Source organism: Phaenicophaeus curvirostris, chromosome 19 (assembly GCF_032191515.1).
Source record: "Phaenicophaeus curvirostris isolate KB17595 chromosome 19, BPBGC_Pcur_1.0, whole genome shotgun sequence".
NCBI classification, from domain to species: Eukaryota; Metazoa; Chordata; class Aves; order Cuculiformes; family Cuculidae; genus Phaenicophaeus; species Phaenicophaeus curvirostris.
Genome location: NC_091410.1, coordinates 10590821 through 10611519, shown reverse-complemented (window position 1 = coordinate 10611519; position 20699 = coordinate 10590821). Strand labels below are relative to the sequence as shown.

The following is a 20699-nucleotide window of genomic DNA, read 5'->3' as shown; positions in this document are numbered from 1 at the left end:
AGTGACCTGGGAGTGGTTAGAGCCCCCCAGTCCCACGCAGCTCCCAGTGGCAGGAGGGTGCTTACCAGCACTGATGGTGGTGAAGCCTTGCATATCGTGCAGGAGCCTGTTGACAGCGGGGCTGGAGCGTGGGTAGAGCCCATCCCGGCTGATGCCCAGGTGGAACTGGAGCCAACTGGCATCTGGCCGGAGCAGCAGAGGTGCTGCTGGGGAGGTTAGGTTGAGCTCCTCTCTGTAAAGCTTGTGTCTCCTGCAAGAGAGCAGTAATAAGGATGAGCCCTGGGACAGAAACCCTTACTGCTCCAAGCCCAGAGGTTGCTAGAGAGCCCGGAGGATGCTGGGGAGCACAGCTGGGGTACAAGGGGTGGGTAAGGACTCTGGGTGCCACCTGAGGGGAAACTGAGGCAGGGGGCAATGACTAAGATGGTCAAAGGTCTCACAAACTCTGTGCTGCCTGAAAATGCCAAGATACATCCATGAAAGGAAACAGGAGCTGGGGCCTGATAACGAGGGGGGCATTAACGAAGGCTGGGATGGAGCAGCTGGAGAGAGGGAGGTGCCATGTGCCTTGCTAGACCCAATCGAGACCCTCAGCAAAACACAAAAGATGAAAAGAAAGACGAAAATAAAAAGAAAGATGACTTTTCCCTGCTCACCTTTAGTTTTTTCCTATTTTTTCCTATTTTTTAAGGTTTTGCCCAGTTCAGAAAAGCTAAAGCAGGGGGGAGAAGGAGGCTTTTCAAGCACGGTGGGAGCGGGGAGCACGTGTAGGCACCCCCAGTCGTGTCCTCTGGGATGGCAGCGCGGCTCTGTTGGAGTTTGCCACACTGCACACTTGCAGCAGGTGGGTGCCAACCATGCACCTAGTTATTTATTGACCAAGGAGAGGTGGTGGCTGGTGGCTGGAAAGGGTTCATGGGCGCTGCTGGTTTGTTTTTTTTTTTACTTCCCTGCTCAAACCACCAGTGAAGCGTTGGGGTTTGGTTGTTTTTTTTTTTTCCATTATCCTCCTCCATCTAAGCAGGCTAAACAGTGTGGTTAGTCCAGTCTAACCATGAGCAAGGGATGAACCCTCCTAGGGGTGAGGGACACGTTTCAGTAAAGTCCTGGGAGAAATCTAGGAAAGGGAGGGATGTGGCGTATCTGCAGGTCAGAGCAGGCTGTTCCCTCTCCCAGTTTGTTTGCCTTTCAGCTGGACTGGGTCAGCTACAGGCACGAAGTCCAGGTGTGTGTGGTTAGGAAGAAGGGGGTTGGAGCATTTTTCTCTGCGTCCAGCTCTTTGCACAGGTCATCTGCAAAGGAGGCATAAACACCTCCTGAGTCAGGACAGAGGAGTGTGTGAAGACTCGTTGGCAGGTTTGGCTGGCAGGGTGGACACAAAGATGTGGCCATGGGATGCTGTCAGCTCCAGTGGACATGTCTCAACCTTCCAAGTCCTGTGTGGGCAAGTCCTTGAGGCACAACCTTGACCCCTGAGCTGCAGCCAGGGGCAATGAAGTCCCCAGTGTAATTTAGAATGACTCAAGACTTTTTTTCCCTAGGGAAGCTGCCTAAATATTTTACCATATTTGCTCTTCTGCCTCCTGTACGCGCAGGCTGTTCCCCCTCTGGGTGGCAGTGAGCAATATGTTACTGATGGGGAAAAAAATGCAGCGGTTGTGCAAGGGGAGGCAGCTCCCAGCCAGCGGCTGCTTCCCAGCTCGGTGCCCGCGCGGTCCCTGCCCCAAGCGAGCTGCTGCAGGGCCAGCAAAACCCAGCTCCCTCTGCTTCCCTGTTTTCTTCAGGATTCCTGGAATATTTCCTGTATGAACAGAGCTCTGCAAAAGACATAATGATATAAAAACTGTGTTCATTTCTAACTTGTTACAATAGTCCCGGGGTTGCCCTGCCTCTCGGCTGGGCTGCGAGGGGCACAGCGTGGGGTGATGCTGGTTGCAGGCGGTGCCTCCCCTGGCACTGAGTGGGTTACAGAGTTTGGGGCTTTGAAGCTGCTCTTTCCAGGATAAAAATAAGCTCTGGAGTTTTTAGCTCTGGGTTTTTGAATTTTTTTTTTTTTTTGGTTTTGAAGAGGTGTGGATTTTTTTTTTTTTGCTGTTTCCTTCCTGCAAGCCCAGTCTCTCCATCTGGTTCTGCATCCTGCAATCAAATGCCTGGTCCTCAGTGAAGTGCCAGGAAAAAGCACGGTGACGGGCAGCAGCCAGCATGCAGCCAGGAGTAGGTAGGACACATGAGAAGGTAGGATTGCCTCTGAGGAGCTAGGACACATGCTGCTGTGCTCCCCTGCCGCGGGTACCCGAAACCAGCTCTATCTTGGGGCCACTCCGTGAGCTGGCAGAGAATCCCACTCCACTTGATGTCCATCTGGCCACAGAAATGAAGACAGGCACGCTGGGCTGTAGGTAAAGCACTGAGTGACAGCACGTTACACTCAAGGGGAGCATCCTGCCACTCCGAAAGCTGCTTTGCTGACAGCCAGACCTACATGTGATGCAGAGCTGTGTCCTGCTGCCCAGTCAAGCCGAGGAGGGGATACTCAGCAGTGCCTGGTAGCAGATGTGGTCACACCTCGGTGAGATCTGGTTGTCCTACAGCACTATCTTCAGTCCTCAACAGCAGCTAAACATATGGATTGGGAGAGAAAGCCAGGGGTTCCTGGGTTCCACAGAGGACACTGCCCTTCCCTCTCAGCAAATGTAGAGACTCCTTCTCTCATTGACCACGCTGGACAGGATATGGGCTCTTCTGGTGAGGCAGAAATTCCTCTGCGCCCACAGCAAATTCACAGTCTTAAGAAATGCATCAGCCCTGGCAAGTGCCGTCTTATTATAGATTCAATTTGCAGGGACGGTGGCAGGAAAGGCTGCGTGTCACCTCAGTCTTCGCATGCTTCCTGAAGGCTTTACCCGCTCATGAGTACCACATATTTCATTTCAAAGTGATGGAGGAATAATCAATATTCTGCCTTCCTTCTCCTTCTTGGAGGTGCAACGCGGAGTCAAGGGCAAACAGCATCACGGCTTTCTTCCTGGCCACATCATGAGTGAATCTCAGAACAAAAGGCAAGGAGCAGCCAGGGCTTCGTTTCAATCGCACTTTTAAACAAAGCAGTAAATAAAGTCAGAGATGCAGACTTCTTACCAAATAGCTGGGGCTGTCCCGGTGTGGATGTGATGCCAGCACGGCTGCAAGTGCTCAGCACTGGGTGCTCAGGGCTTCTGGTGGTGCTCAAGAAGCATCGAGTACGTGCTGTGAGCTCCTTCAGTTCAAATTTGCCATCCTCACCAGGATTTTGCTTGGGAAACATCTGTCTTGCTGCTGAAATCCTGTCTTCAGGAGGCATCGCTCAGCTCTGAGAAGATGCACTTGAGGGGAGTCTGTGGCACTTCAGCACAGCCCGGCCATGGAGCGTGTCCCCAGGATACCCAAACCCACCATTTGTGGACTTGAAGCAACGTGAAGGAGGATGCAATGTGCTCCAGACTGACTCGAGCAAGGGATGAGCCCCGCAAGGGGTGACCCCTGGCTGAACACACAGGGTGGCTCCAGGCTCTGCTCAGGACACGGAGGGCGTTCTTCAGTTCCTTCCACTCTCGCTTCCCATTGTCTCCTCCTGTGAATCGTGCTTGAAACTGGAACTGGATGAGTCCCACAGAAAAAAGAGGAATTCACACCAGCGTGGACAAGGTGGGAGGTTCTGTCATACTTGCTTAAACCAGGAAAGAAACTGAACGTAATTGGTTCCTGCCTGGAACCGAGTTGAGGCAGCAATGGGAACATCTCCCACGTCTCTCATCAGCCTCGTGATCTCTGCCCCGCACCAGCCCCCAAGTGCCCCACACATCCCACAGTCTGGTTGCAGAGGGCTTCCTTGGAAATCCTGCCTGCACTGTTTGCTGAAATGTCCCGTGAGACAGGGAGCCCACGAAGGGGGTGCCTGGCGAGCGGGTGCTGCATGAGATGCCCATGGAGGGGGTGCCCGAGGAGGTGGGGGGTGCTCTGGAGATGTTCATGCAGGATACGCACATGCAGAGGGTGCCCGGGGATGGAGTGCACAGGGAGATGTCCGTGCCAGGGGTACTTGGGAAAGGGGTACCCAGGAGATGCCTAAACAGGGGGTGCCAAGGCAGGGATGCCTGGGGAGGGGTAACTGGTCTGTGCCCAAGCAGGTGTGCACGGGGAGATGCCCTGCATGAGGTTATTTGAGGAGGGGGTGCCTGGGAGATGCTCAAGCAGGAGATGCCCAAGCAGGGGCTACCCTGGAGATGCCCATGCCTGGGGCACTTGGGGAGGGTGTACCTGGGAGCTGCCCATGCTGGGGTGCCTGGGGAGGGGGTACTTGGGGATGGGATACTCGGGAGCTGCTCAAGCAGGGGGTGCCCAAGCAGGGGGTACCTGGGAGATGCCCAAGCGGGAGATGCCCAAGCAGGGGGTACCCAGGAGATGCTGAAGTGGGAGATGTACAAGCAGGGGGTAAAAAAGCAGGGGGTGCATAAGCAGGGAGTACCCCAGAGATGGCCCAGCGGGAGGTGCCCAAGTGGGAGATGCTGAAGTGGGAGATGCATGAGCAGGGGGTGCCCAGGCAGGGGGTGGCCGGGAGGTGCTGAAGCAGGAGATGCCCAAGCGGGAGATACCCAAGCAGGAGATGCTGAAGCAGGAGATGCACAAGCATGGGGTGCCGAAGCAGGGGGTACCCAGGAGATGCTGAAGTGGGAGATGCCCCAGCAGGGGATACCCGAGAGATGCCCAAGTGGGAGATGCCCAAGCAGGGGGTGAAAAAAAGCAGGGGCTGCATAAGCAGGGGGTACCTCGGAGATGCCCTAGCAGGAGGCGCCCAGTTAGGGGGTACCCGAGAGATGCCCAAGCGGGAGGTGCCCAGGCAGGGGGTACCCGGGAACTGCCCCAGCGGGAGATGCCGAAGTGGGAGATGCCCAAGCAGGGGATACCTGAGAGATGCCCAAGTGGGAGACGCTGATGTGGGAGATGCACAAGCAGGGGGTGCATAAGCAGGGTACCCCGGAGATGCCCCAGGGGGAGGTGCCCAAGTGGGACATACCCAAGCAGGAGATGCTGAAGCAGGAGATGCTGAAGCAGGAGACGCACAAGCATGGGGTGCCGAAGCAGGGGGTACCCAGGAGATGCTGAAGTGGGAGCTGCTGAAGTGGGAAATGCCCAAGCAGGGGATACCCGAGAGATGCCCAAGTGGGAGATGCCCAAGCAAGGGGTGAAAAAGCAGGGGCTGCATAAGCAGGGGGTACCCCGGAGATGCCCTAGTAGGAGGTGCCCAGGCAGGGGGTACCTGAGAGATGCCCCAGCGGGAGATGCCGAAGTGGGAGATGCACGAGCAGGAGGTGCCCAAGCAGGGGATACCTGAGAGATGCCCAAGTGGGAGACGCTGAAGCGGGAGATGCACAAGCAGGGGGTGCATAAGCAGGGTACCCCGGAGATGCTCCAGCGGGAGGTGCCCCAGCGGGAGATGCCCAAGTGGGAGACGCTGAAGTGGGGGATGCACAAGCAGGGGGTGCATAAGCAGGGGGTAGCCTGGAGGTGCCCTAGCGGGAGGTGCCCAGGCAGGGGGTACCCGAGAGATGCCGAAGTGGGAGATGCCCCAGCGGGAGGTGCCCGGGCAGGGGGTGCCCGGGAGATACCCAAGCAGGGGGAGCCCGGGGTGGGGTCCGCGGGACGCACCTGCTCCATCGCGCGGCTCTCCGGCGGTAGTAGCGCAGCGCGGAGCGGGCGGGCAGCAGCGGCTCGGCGGCGCGGGGCTGCGCGCGGTACAGCGGGTGCGCGAAGAGGCGCCGCAGCGCGGAGGGGGCGCGGGGCGCGGGGCGGGCGGCGCACGGGCAGCTCCCCGGCAGCTCCCGCCGCGCCCGCGGCCACAGGTGGAGGCAGAGATCGGCCAGGAGCAGCGCCCCGAGCAGCAGCAGCAGCAGCAGCGGCAGCGCGGCCCGGCGGCCCCGGCGCGGCCCCGGCATCGCCCCGCAGCCGCGCGGGGAGCGGCGGAGCCGCGGGCACCTCGGGGCGGGGACCGGGGGGAGGCGCCGCGGGGATCGCCCCGGCACCGAGCGGAGCCGCCCCGGGAGGGCTGCGGGATCGCGGGCAGGGGAGCAGGGGAGTCGTGCGTGGGGAGGGGGGCTCAAGGGTGGGGGCTCGCACCCTCGAGAGCAGGCTCAGGCTCCTCAGGGATGGAGGTCACGCTCAGGGATGGGGGCTCAGACTCAGGGATGGAGGTCACGCTCAGGGATGGGGGCTCAGACTCTTCAGGGATGGAGATCACACTCAAGGATGGGGTCTCAGGCTCAGGGATGGAGGTCACGCTCAAGGATGGGGGCTCAGACTCTTCAGACCTGGAGCTCGCACTCAAGGATGGGGGCTCAGACTCTTCAGGGATGGAGGTCACGCTCAAGGATGGGGTCTCAGGCTCAGGGATGGAGGTCACGCTCAAGGATGGGGGCTCAGGCTCAGGGATGGAGGTCACGCTCAGGGATGGGGGCTCAGACTCAGGGATGAAGCTCGCGCTCAAGGATTGGGGCTCAGACTCAGGGATGGAGCTCGCGCTCGAGGATGGGGGCTCAGACTCTTCAGGGATGGAGGTCATGCTCAAGGATGGGGGCTCAGACTCAGGGATAGAGCTTGCGCTCAAGGATGGGGGCTCAGACTCTTCAGGCCTGGAGCTCGCGCTCAAGGATGGGGGCTCAGACTCTTCAGGGATGGAGCTCGCGCTCAAGGATGGGGGCTCAGACTCTTCAGGCCTGGAGGTCACACTCAAGGATGGGGTCTCAGACTCAGGGATGGAGGTCACGCTCAAGGATGGGGGCTCAGACTCAGGGATGGAGGTCACGCTCAAGGATGGGAAGGGCTGCCACCAGCCTTAGAGCTGATCCTCCTGGCATCAAAGCAGAGCAGAAGCTTTCAGGACATAAAAGTGAATGTAAAGAGGGGGAAAATGATCTCCAGCCCTCTGGCTCTGTAGCTTAGGAGAGAGCAAAGGGGTGTTGTACTGCAGCAGCACGCTCTACGCTTAAATCCATGGTCTTCAGCCCTTCCATGTGCCAGGGAGCTTGGCAGCTTCTCCAAACCAATGTCGTCATAAGCCTGATAATAAGCAACGGCCTGTGTCTAACCGTAGGATCCTTCTTTTTCTATTATTATTTAAAAAAAGGCGAGTTGAACCAACTGAAGTTCAGAAACTCTTGAATTCAACAGGCCTGAATGCATCACCAGGAGCAAACGCTGCTCGGTGGCTGCCAGCCCTCTGAAGGGCATTCGTTGACTCGCTTTAAACTTAAAGAGCAACTTTTGACAAACGCTCCATCCAAAAACTGGCTGATATTTGCTTCGCTCTTAATCCTCCCTAAACTGTTTCCCTGTTGCTAATCTCTCCCAGAAACCGTTATTAAATCTTTCCTGGTTTGCAACGCTAATTCCGAACAAATGCATCCGGAACAAAACATCAGCTGGGGCTGTGTCTTTGTGTTATTAGCATGCTCCACAGGAAGATCATTTCGCTTCTAATGAGGCTAATTAAAAAGAAACAAAAAATAATAAATCAATCCCATTGATTTGTAATAAATTCAAGCACCACGGTCCTTCCCAAAGTATTAGTGCCTGCCAGCTCCTAACGAGCTGGAATGCAAAATCGCTTTTCTCATTATTATTTAAAGCATCAAAGCGATGCTCCTGCAATGCCAGGACTACCTGGGCTTGGCCCAGCTCTGCTTCCAGGCTCAGCCGTGGCTTGGAGTCCCATGGAAGGAGGGGGATGCTGCTGGAGCTCGTCTCATCATATTCTAGTTTCTTATTTTGTTGCTCTGCTGCTGGGCTGTGTCTGGACTGGGTGCAGCGGCTGTGTTGGAAGATGAGCTTTGCTTCATCTAAGCGGGCTGAAAAAGGTAGGTGTGTTCCTAAAATTAACCTGCAAAACTTGATTTGATAGGCCACTGGCAGCTAAAGCGGAATCAAATTAGTGCTTGGAATTACCATGAGATAATTGGCCTCATTTACTATTTTAAGACAAAAAGAAAAAAAAACCCCTTCCTCTTTCAGACAACTGCAATGGAGAAATATTCAGGCATAGCTGATGTTCCAAAACATATCATTAAAGCTTTAAATAAATGTATGATGACATCTTGTGCTAAAAAAGACTTTCTTTGTATTTCAGAGAGTAACCAGCCAGGTCATTTTCAAAGTCATTTTTAATAAACAGAAGATATTCCTCTTGTTTTTCCAGATGCCCAACTTGAAATATTTGGAGATGCAAGTATGTAATTTGAATTCTTTCACACGTTGTGATTTAAAAATCATCTTCCTCTGAGACACGTCTTGCTTGCCAAAAGGTAAACGCCTCTGTCTGGTGCTTTTTGTCTTTTTACTCTACTTGAAATGCTACAGAACTGACCCAGTCCCACCCTGCAGATTAAAATGTTTGTAAAAGGCAGAAAGAGAGGAGAACGATTCCTTTCTCTCTGTTATTAATCACAAGGATTAAATGCCAAGGCAGCTACACAACATTACAAAGAAAATAAAAATATGAATTGGAGGAGCCAAGTTTTGCATATGCTGCTTCACTATCGAGATGTGTCTGAGCAAATGCTGCGGCTCCAATCCCGGTCCGGATGCAGCTGATCTGGTCAGGGCTCAGAACATCACGTCCAGCTTCTCCTTCATATATCAGATCTCCTCTGTGCCCTTGGCAGCCGTGGTCTGGGGTACAGGGAGACCACGGTGTGGTGGGGAAAGGGCTTTTTAGCACGTGGAGCTGCTCAAGACAGGAGATTCCAGGTTGTATCCCTGGTGAGGAGGGAGAAAAACCCACAGGGAGCAAGGGAGCCTGGGCAAGCATTTGTACAGGGCTGGGAATAGAGGCAAAGCTGCAGCTTGGACCTTCCCAGGGAAAAGCCAGGCTGATTTGCAGCTCTTCTGGAACGTGAGTTCATGTGTGAGGTCTTCGCTGTTTCCCTGACCCTGTGGCTTGGCAGCTGGGCTGTCCCTGCCTGTCAGGCTGCTCCCTCCCATCCTCCATGGGGCTTTGTCTGTGAGTCCAGGTGGGATCTCCTCTGGAGCCAGCCACCCACCACCCTCCTCTTGCACACCCCAATGTGATTTGGAAGATGCTGCTGCTGCTGGCCCAGGCTCCTGCCCTGTCTTGGAGGCTCAGTGGTTGCATCCCACCCTGATATTTGATAAGGGAGGGTCCCCATTAGAGCACAGATGTGCTGGCTGATGCGACCAGGGCTCAGGGAAGTGTCTGAGACCCTAATGGGGCTTCATCACTCCTTTCCCCTTTGCTCTTGGGGCCAAGTGCCCGCTCCCAGCCTGGCTGCCAAACCCAAACTCCCTGGCTGGCAGGTCACATTGTGAGTTCCCCCCTTGTTTGAGGAGCAGCAGGTCCTCCCTTTGCCAGCTGCAGCGCATCTGGCAGCACAGGCAGGGACTGCAGGTGGAGGTGGTGGGCAGGGGTCACTGCCAGCCCCTTGGCTATGGGAGCCCAGCCCAGCAGGTGTGGTCAGGAAGAGCCAAGCAGGGAGTGGTGCTGCCTATAAAAGTGCTCTGAGCAGGTGGAGAGGGAATTGTGATGGTGTTTATTGGAGTGGTGTTTATTGCAGTGCATCTTCTAGCCTGGGTGCAGCGTTCCATCCTTGCTGGGGCTCATTTCCCAGGTAAGAGGGTAGGTAATGCCCCACGCTGGGGGTTTGGTGGGGTCTTCTCTGCCTGACTCCCCTTAGCAAGTGCTGCATTTTTCTCACCCCGGGGTTGTGGGAAATCTTCTCACAGTCTTTGCTGTGCCGGTTTGGAGAGGGAAGTGCTCTATGTTGCTCTTGGCTGTCTCGTGTTCTGCCTCAGCTTGTAATTAAAAATGAAATATTTGGGCTAAGCGCTTAAATTAAAAACACATTCTTGTTCATTAACAATATGGAGAAAAGCCCTGGAGATCCTGATAGGGCAATTAGTGCCTCTCCACTTGCTTTGGAGATGAATCCTTTTGAGAGAGGAGGCCTGTTCACCCCAGAGGATTTTTATTTTTTATACAAAAATGCAATTATAGAGCATAAAAGGAAGCATTTGGAAACATGCGAAGTGGGAATGAAGTCTGAAGCCTCCTTTGCTGCGGGATAAGGAAGGCAGAATGTGAGAGATGCCCCAGGCACAACACCCCCTGACACCTCCCCATCCAACCTGGCAGCAGCTCCCATCGGCTCGTGGTTTCATTTTCCTCCTGTCTACCTCTCTTGGCTGCTCTTCCAGGCTCGTCCCCTTGGCCTCAGCAAGCTCTCAGCTGCTCTGGGCTTGGGAGACCGGGCGGTTCCTCTCCTACTTGGCAATGAGCTTTTGTACTGCTAAGCACAAACTAGACAAAACCATCTCCCTGGTCCAAGAGAGCAGCTGGTGTGTGCTGGGGATGGTTCTGGGCTGCCTCTTCCAGTGCAGCTTTGCTTTCCTGCTGCGCCTTTCTCCCTTTAAGTGTCTCTGAAGCTGGTGTGTGTTTATAGCAAAGGCTTGGGTGACTGTGGCAGGTTCTCACAGTCAGTCCCCTTGCCAGACCCTCCTGCCCTAGGAGGGACAGTGTGGATGGTTACTAAGTCATGAAACCCTGCATGGGGTCCAAGAAGGCTCTGGCTGCGCTCCCTGCTCTGCACAGGTACCTGCTCTTGTCCAAAGTCCAGGTGATGATCACCAGCCCTTGGGGCTTAAAAAGGGGTCTGTAAGAAGCAAAACTCCTAGAGAAAGGTGGTGGGGACCTGCGTGCAGCCCAGGGCATGGGCAAAGCTGCATCCTCTGCAGAGTGGGTAACACGGGACTGTTTGTCTGGGGTGGGCTTGTATCAGAAATGGTGTGACCAGCAGGACCAGGGAGGTTATTCTCCCTCTGGACTCGGCCCTAGTGAAACCACTCCTCGAATCCTATGTTCAGTTCTGGGCCCCTCACCACAAGAAGGATGTTGAGGCTCTGGAGCGAGTCCAGAGAAGAGCAACGAAGCTGGTGAAGGGGCTGGAGAACAGGCCTTATGAGGAGCGGCTGAGAGAGCTGGGGGTGTTTAGCCTGGAGAAGAGGAGGCTGAGGGGAGACCTCATTGCTCTCTACAACTGCCTGAAAGGAGGTTGTGGAGAGGAGGGAGCTGGGCTCTTCTCCCAAGGGACAGGGGACAGGACAAGAGGGAATGGCCTCAAGCTCCGCCAGGGGAAGTTTAGGCTGGACATTAGGAAAAAAATGTTCATGGAAAGGATCATTGGGCACTGGCAGAGGCTGCCCAGGGAGGTGTTTGAGTCATCTTCCCTGGAGGTGTTTAAGGGATGGGTGGATGAGGTGCTGAGGGACATGGGTTAGTGATTGATGGGAATGGTTGGACTTGATGATCCGGTGGATCTATGATGATCCTGGTGATTCTGTCATTCTATGACTGGAAATCAGCACTGACCTCTTAAGCAAAACTGGGGATTCTTGGCTGTCTGGCCAGTGGCTCAGCTCACGTTGAGTTTATGAGATCCGATTTCCACGACAGTAAAAGCAGAAGGGTCCCCGCCAACAGCCGGGCTCGCTGGCTGGCGTCGCTTTGCCAAGGAGGAAGGGAACAGTGTCTCTGTGTCACTGGAGGTTAAATGACAGCAAATCACATTTCCTGTCTGCAAATGGTGCTGGGCTGCGTGCGCGTTCTTTAATCAGTATTTGGTTTGTTGAATTACTTTTATTGGTAGTTAACTGTGGAATGGTCTCGGTGGAACATCTGGTCCATGATTCAAAAGAAATATTCTTCAACCCTTGCTGAGTGCAATTATTTTTGGATACAAGTGGAGGCTTTAGAGCCATTAAGAAGATAAAATGCAGATTGTTTGTAGAGGGTTTTTTTTTAATTTTAATGGCTTTCAAAGATAACTTTTATTATTCTTTTCTATGTTAGCAGACAGTACAGTGGGAACCAAGCAGAAGGGCTAGGGAGAGGCACAGATGTTCCCTTTATTGTTGTCTGGGCTGGGCACTCAGCATGAGGGCAAAGGGTTTGAACCTCTGTCTGAAGCTGCTGTCACATTTTCCAAGTCTTGCAATAGCTCATCTGCCCACCAATTTCGTAGTAAAACCACTGAGGGCTGGTGTGGGGCTCCCTATATAAGGATTTGGAAGTGTGTCAGTGGATGGGACAATGATTGTTTACAAACCAGAGGAAATGAAAGGGTTTGTGCTTTCTTCCATTGATGGGAGAATCACAGATGGATCCCAAACCTCCAGCTCCCAGCCCAGTACCAGTTCATCCAGACCACAAAAAAATAATAAAATTGGTAATCTCTGTTTTTTAGGGCGTGGTAGAATGTGATAGCATCTGGGACACCTTTTTCCTCAAGAGTATCTATTCTTTAAAAGCCCTCGCACCATTAACTTATCTACTGATAATTTATCTCATGAGTTAAATGTAGTTTGTACGTTACGCCCCTCCATAGAGGAAGCTGGCTGAGTCCTCTTTGTCTGCAAGAACAAGGCTTTAAATCATTTAGAGGAGTCTCTACAATCTTGGCTGGTGTTGGCTATCACAATTCTCTCTTGTCCCGGTGAAAACCATGGGCATTTTATTAGTAGAAAGATATGGAGAAACTGTTTCTGTTTCTGTTCAAGCTGGATGCATCTACTACTATTAATAATAATAATAAAGAAAAATCAGTGTTTCATTCCAGCTCCTTTCTATATCATGATTTTTTTTTTTTTGGAAATGCCCTTACGTTTCAAAACTGCAAGGGATAAAAATGGAAGAAGTGTGAACTTCTCCATCACAGTCTGTTTTTTTGGTATTTTGTTAAACTGAGGAGAGGAGGGAAAGCCCTTTTGACTTCAATCCACAATTAAAGTTGTTAATTAAAAAGCACCAGCGAATTAGGATGGTCAAGAGCAAACTGCAGAGCAGCAATCTGTTCCTTCCCACGAAGTAAGGATACTGTAGATGTGTGCACGAGCACAGTGTGGGGAAAATCCTTCCTCTTCCCAGGCAGTCTTTGTAGCACCATATCACCTCCCAGCTTTTTCTGAGTTTTTTTTTTTTATCTCTCTCTTTTTTTTTTTTTTGGTGTTTGTATTTGTTTTTCCCCTTCCTACCTCTATTAATCTCTGCTGCTCACCAGGGTCGTGTTAACCTTGGCTTGGCAGCTGGCTGCCGGACAGCCGATGGGAACGGGCTGTTTCGCAATAACTCTTCTGTGGGAGCTCTTTTTGTGTCCACAGTATTAGGTAATAAAAATAATGATTTTGGAACAGAGCGCTTGTATAGGGAGCTATGCCACAAGAATTTATTAAATAGCTTATTCTGCAATAAATGACCATAAATTTTTAAAATAACCCAGAAACAAATCAGAACAAATGGAGAGGCTGGGAAGGATCTCAAGAGGACAACAGCTCTAATGATCTCAGAATAGATGTGTTTGCTGGCTCTGGGTAATCGATGTCCAGATTGATTGCCTGCCAGCTCCTCTGGCTTTCTTGCCATCAAACCAGTTTGAACTATTTGGTCCTTAACTGCTTGTCAGCTTTGCTTTCTGTTTTCTCGCATTGATGGAAGTCAACAGCGATGTTGAGGTTGGTTATTTTTACCAGTAGGATGTAAATAAGGAGAATCAGCGATTCTCTTGCACTAACTGAAAATTAGCACCTGGCTGAAATGCTGCTGAGCCTGGGTGTGTTCTCCTGGGAGGAGCTTGTGTCTGTCTTCAGCACAATCGTGTCGTTCAGATCAAATTAAGGTGGAATTATGGCACTGGGACTTCTTTTAGGTACCAATATCTCTTTATAAAATGCCTCTAGCATTTTACATGTGGGTTCTTGAGCCAGGATGATGATCTTTGACTTAATCTCCCCTCTAGTGCAGCTTTAGGGGTCATTAACCCTGACTGTTGAGTTGGTTCATGCTGATGCAGAAAACACACTGTCTTGCTATAGAACCAGAAATAAGATATTTTTTTGAAGCAAGAAAATAATCAGGACAGTTTTAATGGGCCTTAGAAGGAGGAGACTCTTATCAGCAGAAAATTCAGCTGTTTTTCCTCTCAGTCCTTCCCTGACTTTCTTATTAACTCTTAGTCACCACTAAGACTGGATGAGCTCCAGGGCAGACAACACTGTGTAGAGCAGAAAATGAGTTGCAGTCTGAAGGGGAAAGGTTGATCTGGGAAACAGGGTGAATACAGAAGTACCTGGACTGCTCACAACTGTGCTGATTTACCACACACATCATCAATTTAACAGGTTTTCCCGATAGCCCCTGAGAAAAGCACTAGAACAACCATTTGATAGGAATGGTTGGACTCAATGATCCAGTGGGCCCTTTCCAACCTAGTGATTCTATGATTCTATGAACAAAGCTGTTGACTGAAGCAGGTTGAAGTGGACAGTAAAGGACCAGGATGGGTGTCAGGGGCAGCTTATGAAGAGGGGATATGGGGAACAAGCTGGTTAATCTCAGCCAGGTGAGCAGGGGTCAGCACTGAACCTGGTCTGGAATTTCTAGTGGCTAATCATTCCTACATGTCATATTTTGCTGGGTTTTAGGACAATATTAGTCACTTGAAGCTATGCCTCTTTCTCCTTCTGTGCTGTGTCCCAGCAGTGTGAAGTTTTAAGTGCTGTGATGAAAGCCTGGATAACAGGTACAGCCAGGGTCTCTGTACAACGCCTGAGAAGGTCACTTTTCTCCTCTTTTAGGACCTTTAAGAGTGGAAAACGCCTCTGACCATTTTTTCTCTCTGTATTTTCAAGCCTCTGCAGGAAAGGGCACAAGAAGACTTCACCCAAGCACTGTGTGCTCGGTGGAGAGAGCCTTGGAGAGAGGGGATGCCAATTTTAGTACAAGTTCCTGCAACAGAAATAGATCTTCCTGAGCACGCACTTAAATCTTAGTAAATTATATCTCAGTTTAAACTATTTATTAAAGTGCTACAGGGGAATTTCAGGCTGGCTCTGTACATCATCACAGGAGATAGGCTGAAAATTACAGTAATTTTGAAAGAACATGGATTTGAGTCTCAGGGCCTGTGGTGAAAGTCAATGCACAATGAATTATTCCACTTAACAATTCATGTTCACACATGGATTCAGCTGGAGACAAAGTATTTCTACAGCATCACATTTCTCCAATGAACTACTGGGCGTCACTTTCTTATTGCACATCTTGTTGCTCTGCTCCAGTGGTAAGTCCTTGGTTCAGCTGATCTTCTCTCTCAGTACCAACAGCTACAGCTCTGGAGGGAGCTTTAGTGAGATATAAAGAAGTCTGCCACACTTAGGAAGATTTTTCTTCTCTCCTTAGTCTTGCATTTAATTTAAAATAAGTAATTATTAATGCCAAGGTCTCTTTAGTCTATGAACAAATGAGGTGCTGGGAAAGAAGGATCTGTAAGACCTCTGAATGCCCATTTAGTCCATTTCTGCTGCTAATATGCACACAGAGGCATTTGCAGGCACTAAGAGCTTGAGAGGACTTGAACTGTATGGAATTAAATAAGCATCCATTATGAGCAACAGAATCATGTGGATTTAGCAGTGGAAATTGCAGTTGTAGGAGGCCTGTGTGGTCTTGTGCAACAGCTTTGGTTTTGCTGGACCTGATCACTGAGGACATGGAAAGGTTTCTTTTTGGGTAGGTGCAGAGGTTGATCTGTACCTGCCCCGTGGGAATTGCAGCGTGGGGCCTCCTGCCATGCAGCTGTGAGTCTATGTTCTTGACATGGGTCAGTTGTGGGTCCTGAGCTGGTGTCACCCTCAGCATCACCTGTGCCCAAGATTGGGGTCCGTCTGGTCTCTCTGTGGACTTCCTTCTCTGAGTGTTCCCATCTCAGTCCAGTGGAGGTACCAGCAGGCTGTAAGCATTTTAAAGAGCAGAGCTTGGCTGAAGAGCTAACCTGTTGGATTTTTTTTGTGAAAAATAAGTGATAGAGGAAACCAGCTCATGTGCAAAGATGTGATAAGTAGCTGGAAGTAATAACCTCTCCTAGCAGAGCTGGAAGGTTCAAGAGGTGTCCGTTCACCACCTCCACCCTGGCACTGCCTTGCATGAGTTGGATGGGGCTTCTCCTGGTTTCCAAATCAAAAGTTTCAGTAACTTTCACTACGCAAAGCATGGATATTTAGCCCATGTGCCCAAAGCAAGATCAAAATAGCGAATTTTCCCTTTGGCCGTGGTGTGGAAGCCCTGGTGGCACACTCTTGTGCTTTGAAAGCTGTTAAAAACATCTCCGAACCAAATGGTTCAAAGAACAGCAAGAGAAAAGACTCATTTTTAACTGTGGTTAAAGTTTTTTTTTCCTTTTCCAAATGATCCACCTTTCTTCCCAGCCCTCTGCTTGCACTGGGGCTGATGGGTGAGTTTGGGGGGGTGTTCAGCATGGAGCTTGGTGAGAAAAGCCCGTGGGCTTCTTGGCTCTCTTTGTCGTGTGAGACCTGCCCAGGAAAAATGTTAAAGGTCTGTAGATTGATGGTAAAAGATTGAAAATTACCGCATATTTACACAGCACTCAACTGCTGCCCATCTTCCCCACCATTTTATTTCAATGCAAAGAACAAACAACCTTGTGCAGTGATTGCAGCTATTGCTGAATTATGTAGTTGTTCATGACATGCAGATTACAGGGCAGTAATTATAGCTGAGGTTGCTGTCATTTTACCACATCCCTAAGTATCAAGATCTCATAAGCACTGGCATTTTTTTTTTTTCCTCATATAGCAATGTTTAGCTTTAGATGGAGATGCATTTTGAAAGCTCCCTGCTTAACCACATCTTAACCACCAGGGAATCACAAGCACAAAATCTCCTTGAAAATAAGGCGACAACTGATTCTTTCTTTGTGTGGACTGAGCTTCTCCCGTTATCTTCTGGATGTTATTCTGAGAGCTGGCACAGGCTCTGAGGGGCATTAGCAATGCAAAAATAGCACTGGGTTTGGCCACATCCACATTGTTGTTTTGGGAGCTTGTTTATATTTGAGTGATGGTGGAGAGGAAGGGCTGAAGTAGGGACCAGAGCATTCGTTTGGTTTTGCTCACCATGGGATCTTACATCAGCAGGTTTTCTTGTCTTGTTAAAGACAGAAAAGCTACAGACACATTCAAAATATAACTATATGTTTATCCAAGGGGAATTTGGGCCTGAGGCTTGGCATGGCTGGGAGGGGATGGCTTCTTGGGCAGCTGGCTGTAGGGACACTGTGATACAAACCATTTCCTTGCTCGGCATCTGGGTGGTCACGAATAAGCCTTGGTGTAAGGTTGGCTCCTGCCCCTTGTGAGGGACAAGGGCTCGCAGTGAGCACACAGGCCACCCCCAAGAGAAGTGATCATCCCATGTTTCTCTACCAGCATCGTTTTAGCACCCGAGCATATGTGGGTGTGTATGGATTCTGCCTGGGGGAACACAACTGGGGTGGATTTCTAATTCTAGCTAATTATAGGCTTGATACTTTATGGATTTGGTCTGATACAAGTAAAATGATTTTCTGTCATTCAGCTACCCAGGGAGGTGGTTGATTCACCTTCCCTGGAGGTGTTTAAGGCACGGGTGGACGAGGTGCTAAGGAGCATGGTTTAGTGTTTGATAGGAATGGTTGGACTTAATGATCCAGTTGGTCTCTTTCAACCTGGTTATTCTATGATTCTATCCAAAGGCACTGAGACGAGTGTGTTTTCTGAAGGCTGGACAAACACACGCTTTTCCTTCCCATGCACACACCTCAGTGGAGCAAAGCACCCCAGCAGCAGCCTCGCTCTGTCGTCTTGGTTAATGCTAACACTCTATGCTATTAAACAGTGTAGAGGTCCCTAAACCGGGTGAAATGGTTGAGTTTCGTTAAGCTGAGGGATGGTGGCTTGGCCACGTGGAGCACTGGGCTTCTGCAGTCAGACCTTTTGGGTCCCCAAAAGCACAGCACCTCTCTCTGCACAGCCTTGCAGCTGCTGGTGTTGGCAGCGATTTGCATCAAATGCTTAGGAAAGTTCTGTCTCAGATGGGAACCAAACCCTCTTAACAGTGTTCCCTGCAATGGGACTAGGTGCATTAATTGGTTAAATATTTACACAGTGCTTTTAAAGTCAAATATTGTGTATGAACTGAATTTTATCCAAAGCCATTAATTTTATACTTTAAAGCCCCTTTTTAATGTTGCCTAGTGGGAACATTAAAAGCACATTTCATGTAGTTAATATAGTTGTAACACTGTGCTGTCAGAGATCCCAGGCGAGAGAAAGGGAACTCATTAGCCCAGGTAATGGGTACACAAAGAGACAGGCAGGTCTCAAACACAGAAAGGATCAAACTTAAACAAAGGTTTAAGAGGAAAAGCAGCAGCTTTGTGAAGAGAATAAGGCGAGTTTGACTCTAAATGTTAGGGTTTTTTTTTTTAAGCTTTGGCTTTCACACAAGCCAGGATCCCCAATGATGGTTTCATAGCCTTTAAGGTGTTTCAAACAAGCAGTGTTATTCTCTAGGAGAAAACATCTGCATCTCTCCCAGGCACCCTCTGCAAACTGAATCCGCAGTTCTGAAAACCTGGAACAGGTGCCAAGGATTTTAATCTTACCAAAAATAAACAATGACCACAAATTTACATAATAATTGACTTTTACCATTATTTCAGTGTTAACATTGTGAGTGACATTATAAGTATATTCTGTGACTTTGGGTTTGCTTGATGCTGCTTAAATGGAGGCTGCTGTTAAAACAGATGCTGATGGTGTTTATTTTCAGATGTTTGTAGGAAATTACAAGGAGAAAAAGCTCTGCTTCAGGAAAAGCCCAAAGGAAAATGGAATGAAAAGAAGGAGCTGATCTTCAGGCACAGCTGAGTCTTCTGGAAACCTTCCTGGAAGGATGCATTTCAGTGAGGTAAGAGGGTTGGGAGCCTGGGAGGATGCTCACCGTGACTGCTGGGGCTTCCAGAGGTAAGACATGGTCCCAGCTGGGTGGATTTTCTGGCAGTGAAGGTCCTCCAATGTGTGCTTTACCTCAGCTTATTTTCTGCATGTTGTCTGAGAAAGTTCTGGGGGAAAAAAAATGGGAGCAGACTTTGTTTGTGAGGGCAGGGGATGGGTTAAAGAGCAGGCTTGGTGGGAGAAGGTCCTGGCAACGGGAGCAGCTGGAGCAGCTAGGCTGGCCCTTGCCTGTAGGCAAAGGCTGATGTGTCGCTCATTGTGAATGGCTCTAAATTATCAAACCTCTGACTCTCTTCAGTCATGGGATTAAACACTTTGGCTTGTGGTGGGAAGCAGCACATATGAGATGTTTTAATGGCTGCTTCTGATCTTAAAACCAATGAGTTGCTATCCAAACTGAGGAAAACCTCCTTGTAGCTATGCTGGCATTTACTGCATAAAGATATACTGACGTATATCTGAGCACAGAGTCTGTGTTATCAGACCTTTGGAGATTACTTTTATCTTCTTTCCTCTGTTAAATACAGCTCAGCTCTACTGCCTTTCACATGAATAAAACTTGCTGGCTGTTACTTCTAGGAAGCATCCATTAGGCATGTTTAATATGCTGTTCAGCCATATGTTTGCCCCTGTGTTTGTGCCTGATGGAATCGCTGTTGCATAATCCACAAAGTGTTCACTATGCACAATGACTGGTTTTTGGCTGACTTATGAAGCAGCCTTTGCTGCTTCATCACTTTGTGTGTTTTTTAACAAATCTGAACGTGTGGCAGATTCTCTTGTCTTGAGTTGTGCGGTTTTGTCCATGGCTGGAAGCGTGGAGTGGACAAAGTCAGAGAGGGAGATGGTCTCACCTGGTGATTTTGAGGCTGGAGGTGCTGTTTGATGTCTGTACAGCATTTTTTTTTGCACAGTTCCCTCTGAAGAACTATGGCTGAGTGATGCTGAGATTGGGGATCAGCACGTGGCAGCTGGATTACAGTAGAGAAAGGGCAGGGGACTGCAGCTCAGCATCCCGCCGGAGGAAGGATGCTCTGCTCATCTCCTCCCAAGGAGAACCCTTGAAGGGAGGAGGAATCACGTATATCCAGTGCTAAATGGCATATGACTCAAGTGGAAAAAAAAAATATCACACCTCTTTATTACATAGATTTATCTTGTTGTGTCGGGGCCTGACAACCACAGCCAGATGCTCATCTTCTCAGTTGCTTTATTGGATTCTGGGACATTCTCGTGATTGCCATAAGTAGGAGATGATTCCCCAGCATCTAGCATGTGTTAATACTGATTCAGAGTGCTTATCAATCCACTTAAGGAAAGAAGAGCATATGTGCTCACTGTGCAGTCAGAAGCATCCCAGCAAATTCTAAAGGATCAACATTTGATCCTATCTTTCCCTTTGAACTGCTGCTGAATGACTGAGTCCTTGCCACCGGACCCTGCTGCAGTTTGAGCAGTTAAAGGTGTGGAAGCAATGCCAGATGTCATCCCCATTTCTGGTGATGGGTAGGAAAGTGCTGCCACATATCCCCCAGGCTGTATTTCAGGAGCTGCTGAAATGCTATCTAAGCCCAAATTGCCCCTCAGCTCATGAAAAGCACATTTAGCAGTTAAGGCCCAATAGAATCTTTCCAATAAATTAGAACTATTTCTGTTATTGTTTTTGTTTAGGTCCAAGCTGTTGCCTGCTCCCTTTGAGCCTGGCTGCAGGTATCGATGAACATAACTGCTTGGAGGCTTTTCAGCTGAATGTCTTTTAAGGGAGGAGGGAGTGTTGCTTGGAGGTCTAGGGAGGCAGTGAAGTCTCA

At 50.1% G+C, this 20699-nt stretch overlaps 1 protein-coding gene and 1 long non-coding RNA gene across 4 annotated transcripts in view; one reads left to right on the top strand and one right to left on the bottom strand.

Moving 5' to 3' along the window:
• Positions 1-5972, bottom strand: part of FAM20A (FAM20A golgi associated secretory pathway pseudokinase) — a 15189-nt gene extending 9217 nt beyond the window's left edge. The window contains exons 1-2 of the mRNA XM_069872424.1: positions 5686-5972; positions 66-250 (exon numbers count right to left, since the gene is read on the bottom strand). Coding sequence (XP_069728525.1) covers positions 66-250; positions 5686-5972 — 472 coding nt within the window. The remainder of the gene's footprint in view (positions 1-65; positions 251-5685) is intronic.
• LOC138728808 (uncharacterized) lies at positions 2782-20699 on the top strand. 3 transcript variants are annotated; one of them, XR_011338765.1, is made up of 4 exons: positions 2782-3684; positions 8228-8333; positions 18707-18844; positions 20563-20699. It is a non-coding gene; the product is annotated as an uncharacterized lncRNA (long non-coding RNA). The 3 variants fall into 3 exon arrangements; XR_011338766.1 differs by lacking the exon at positions 8228-8333; XR_011338767.1 differs by lacking the exons at positions 2782-3684; positions 8228-8333 and adding an exon at positions 10557-10636.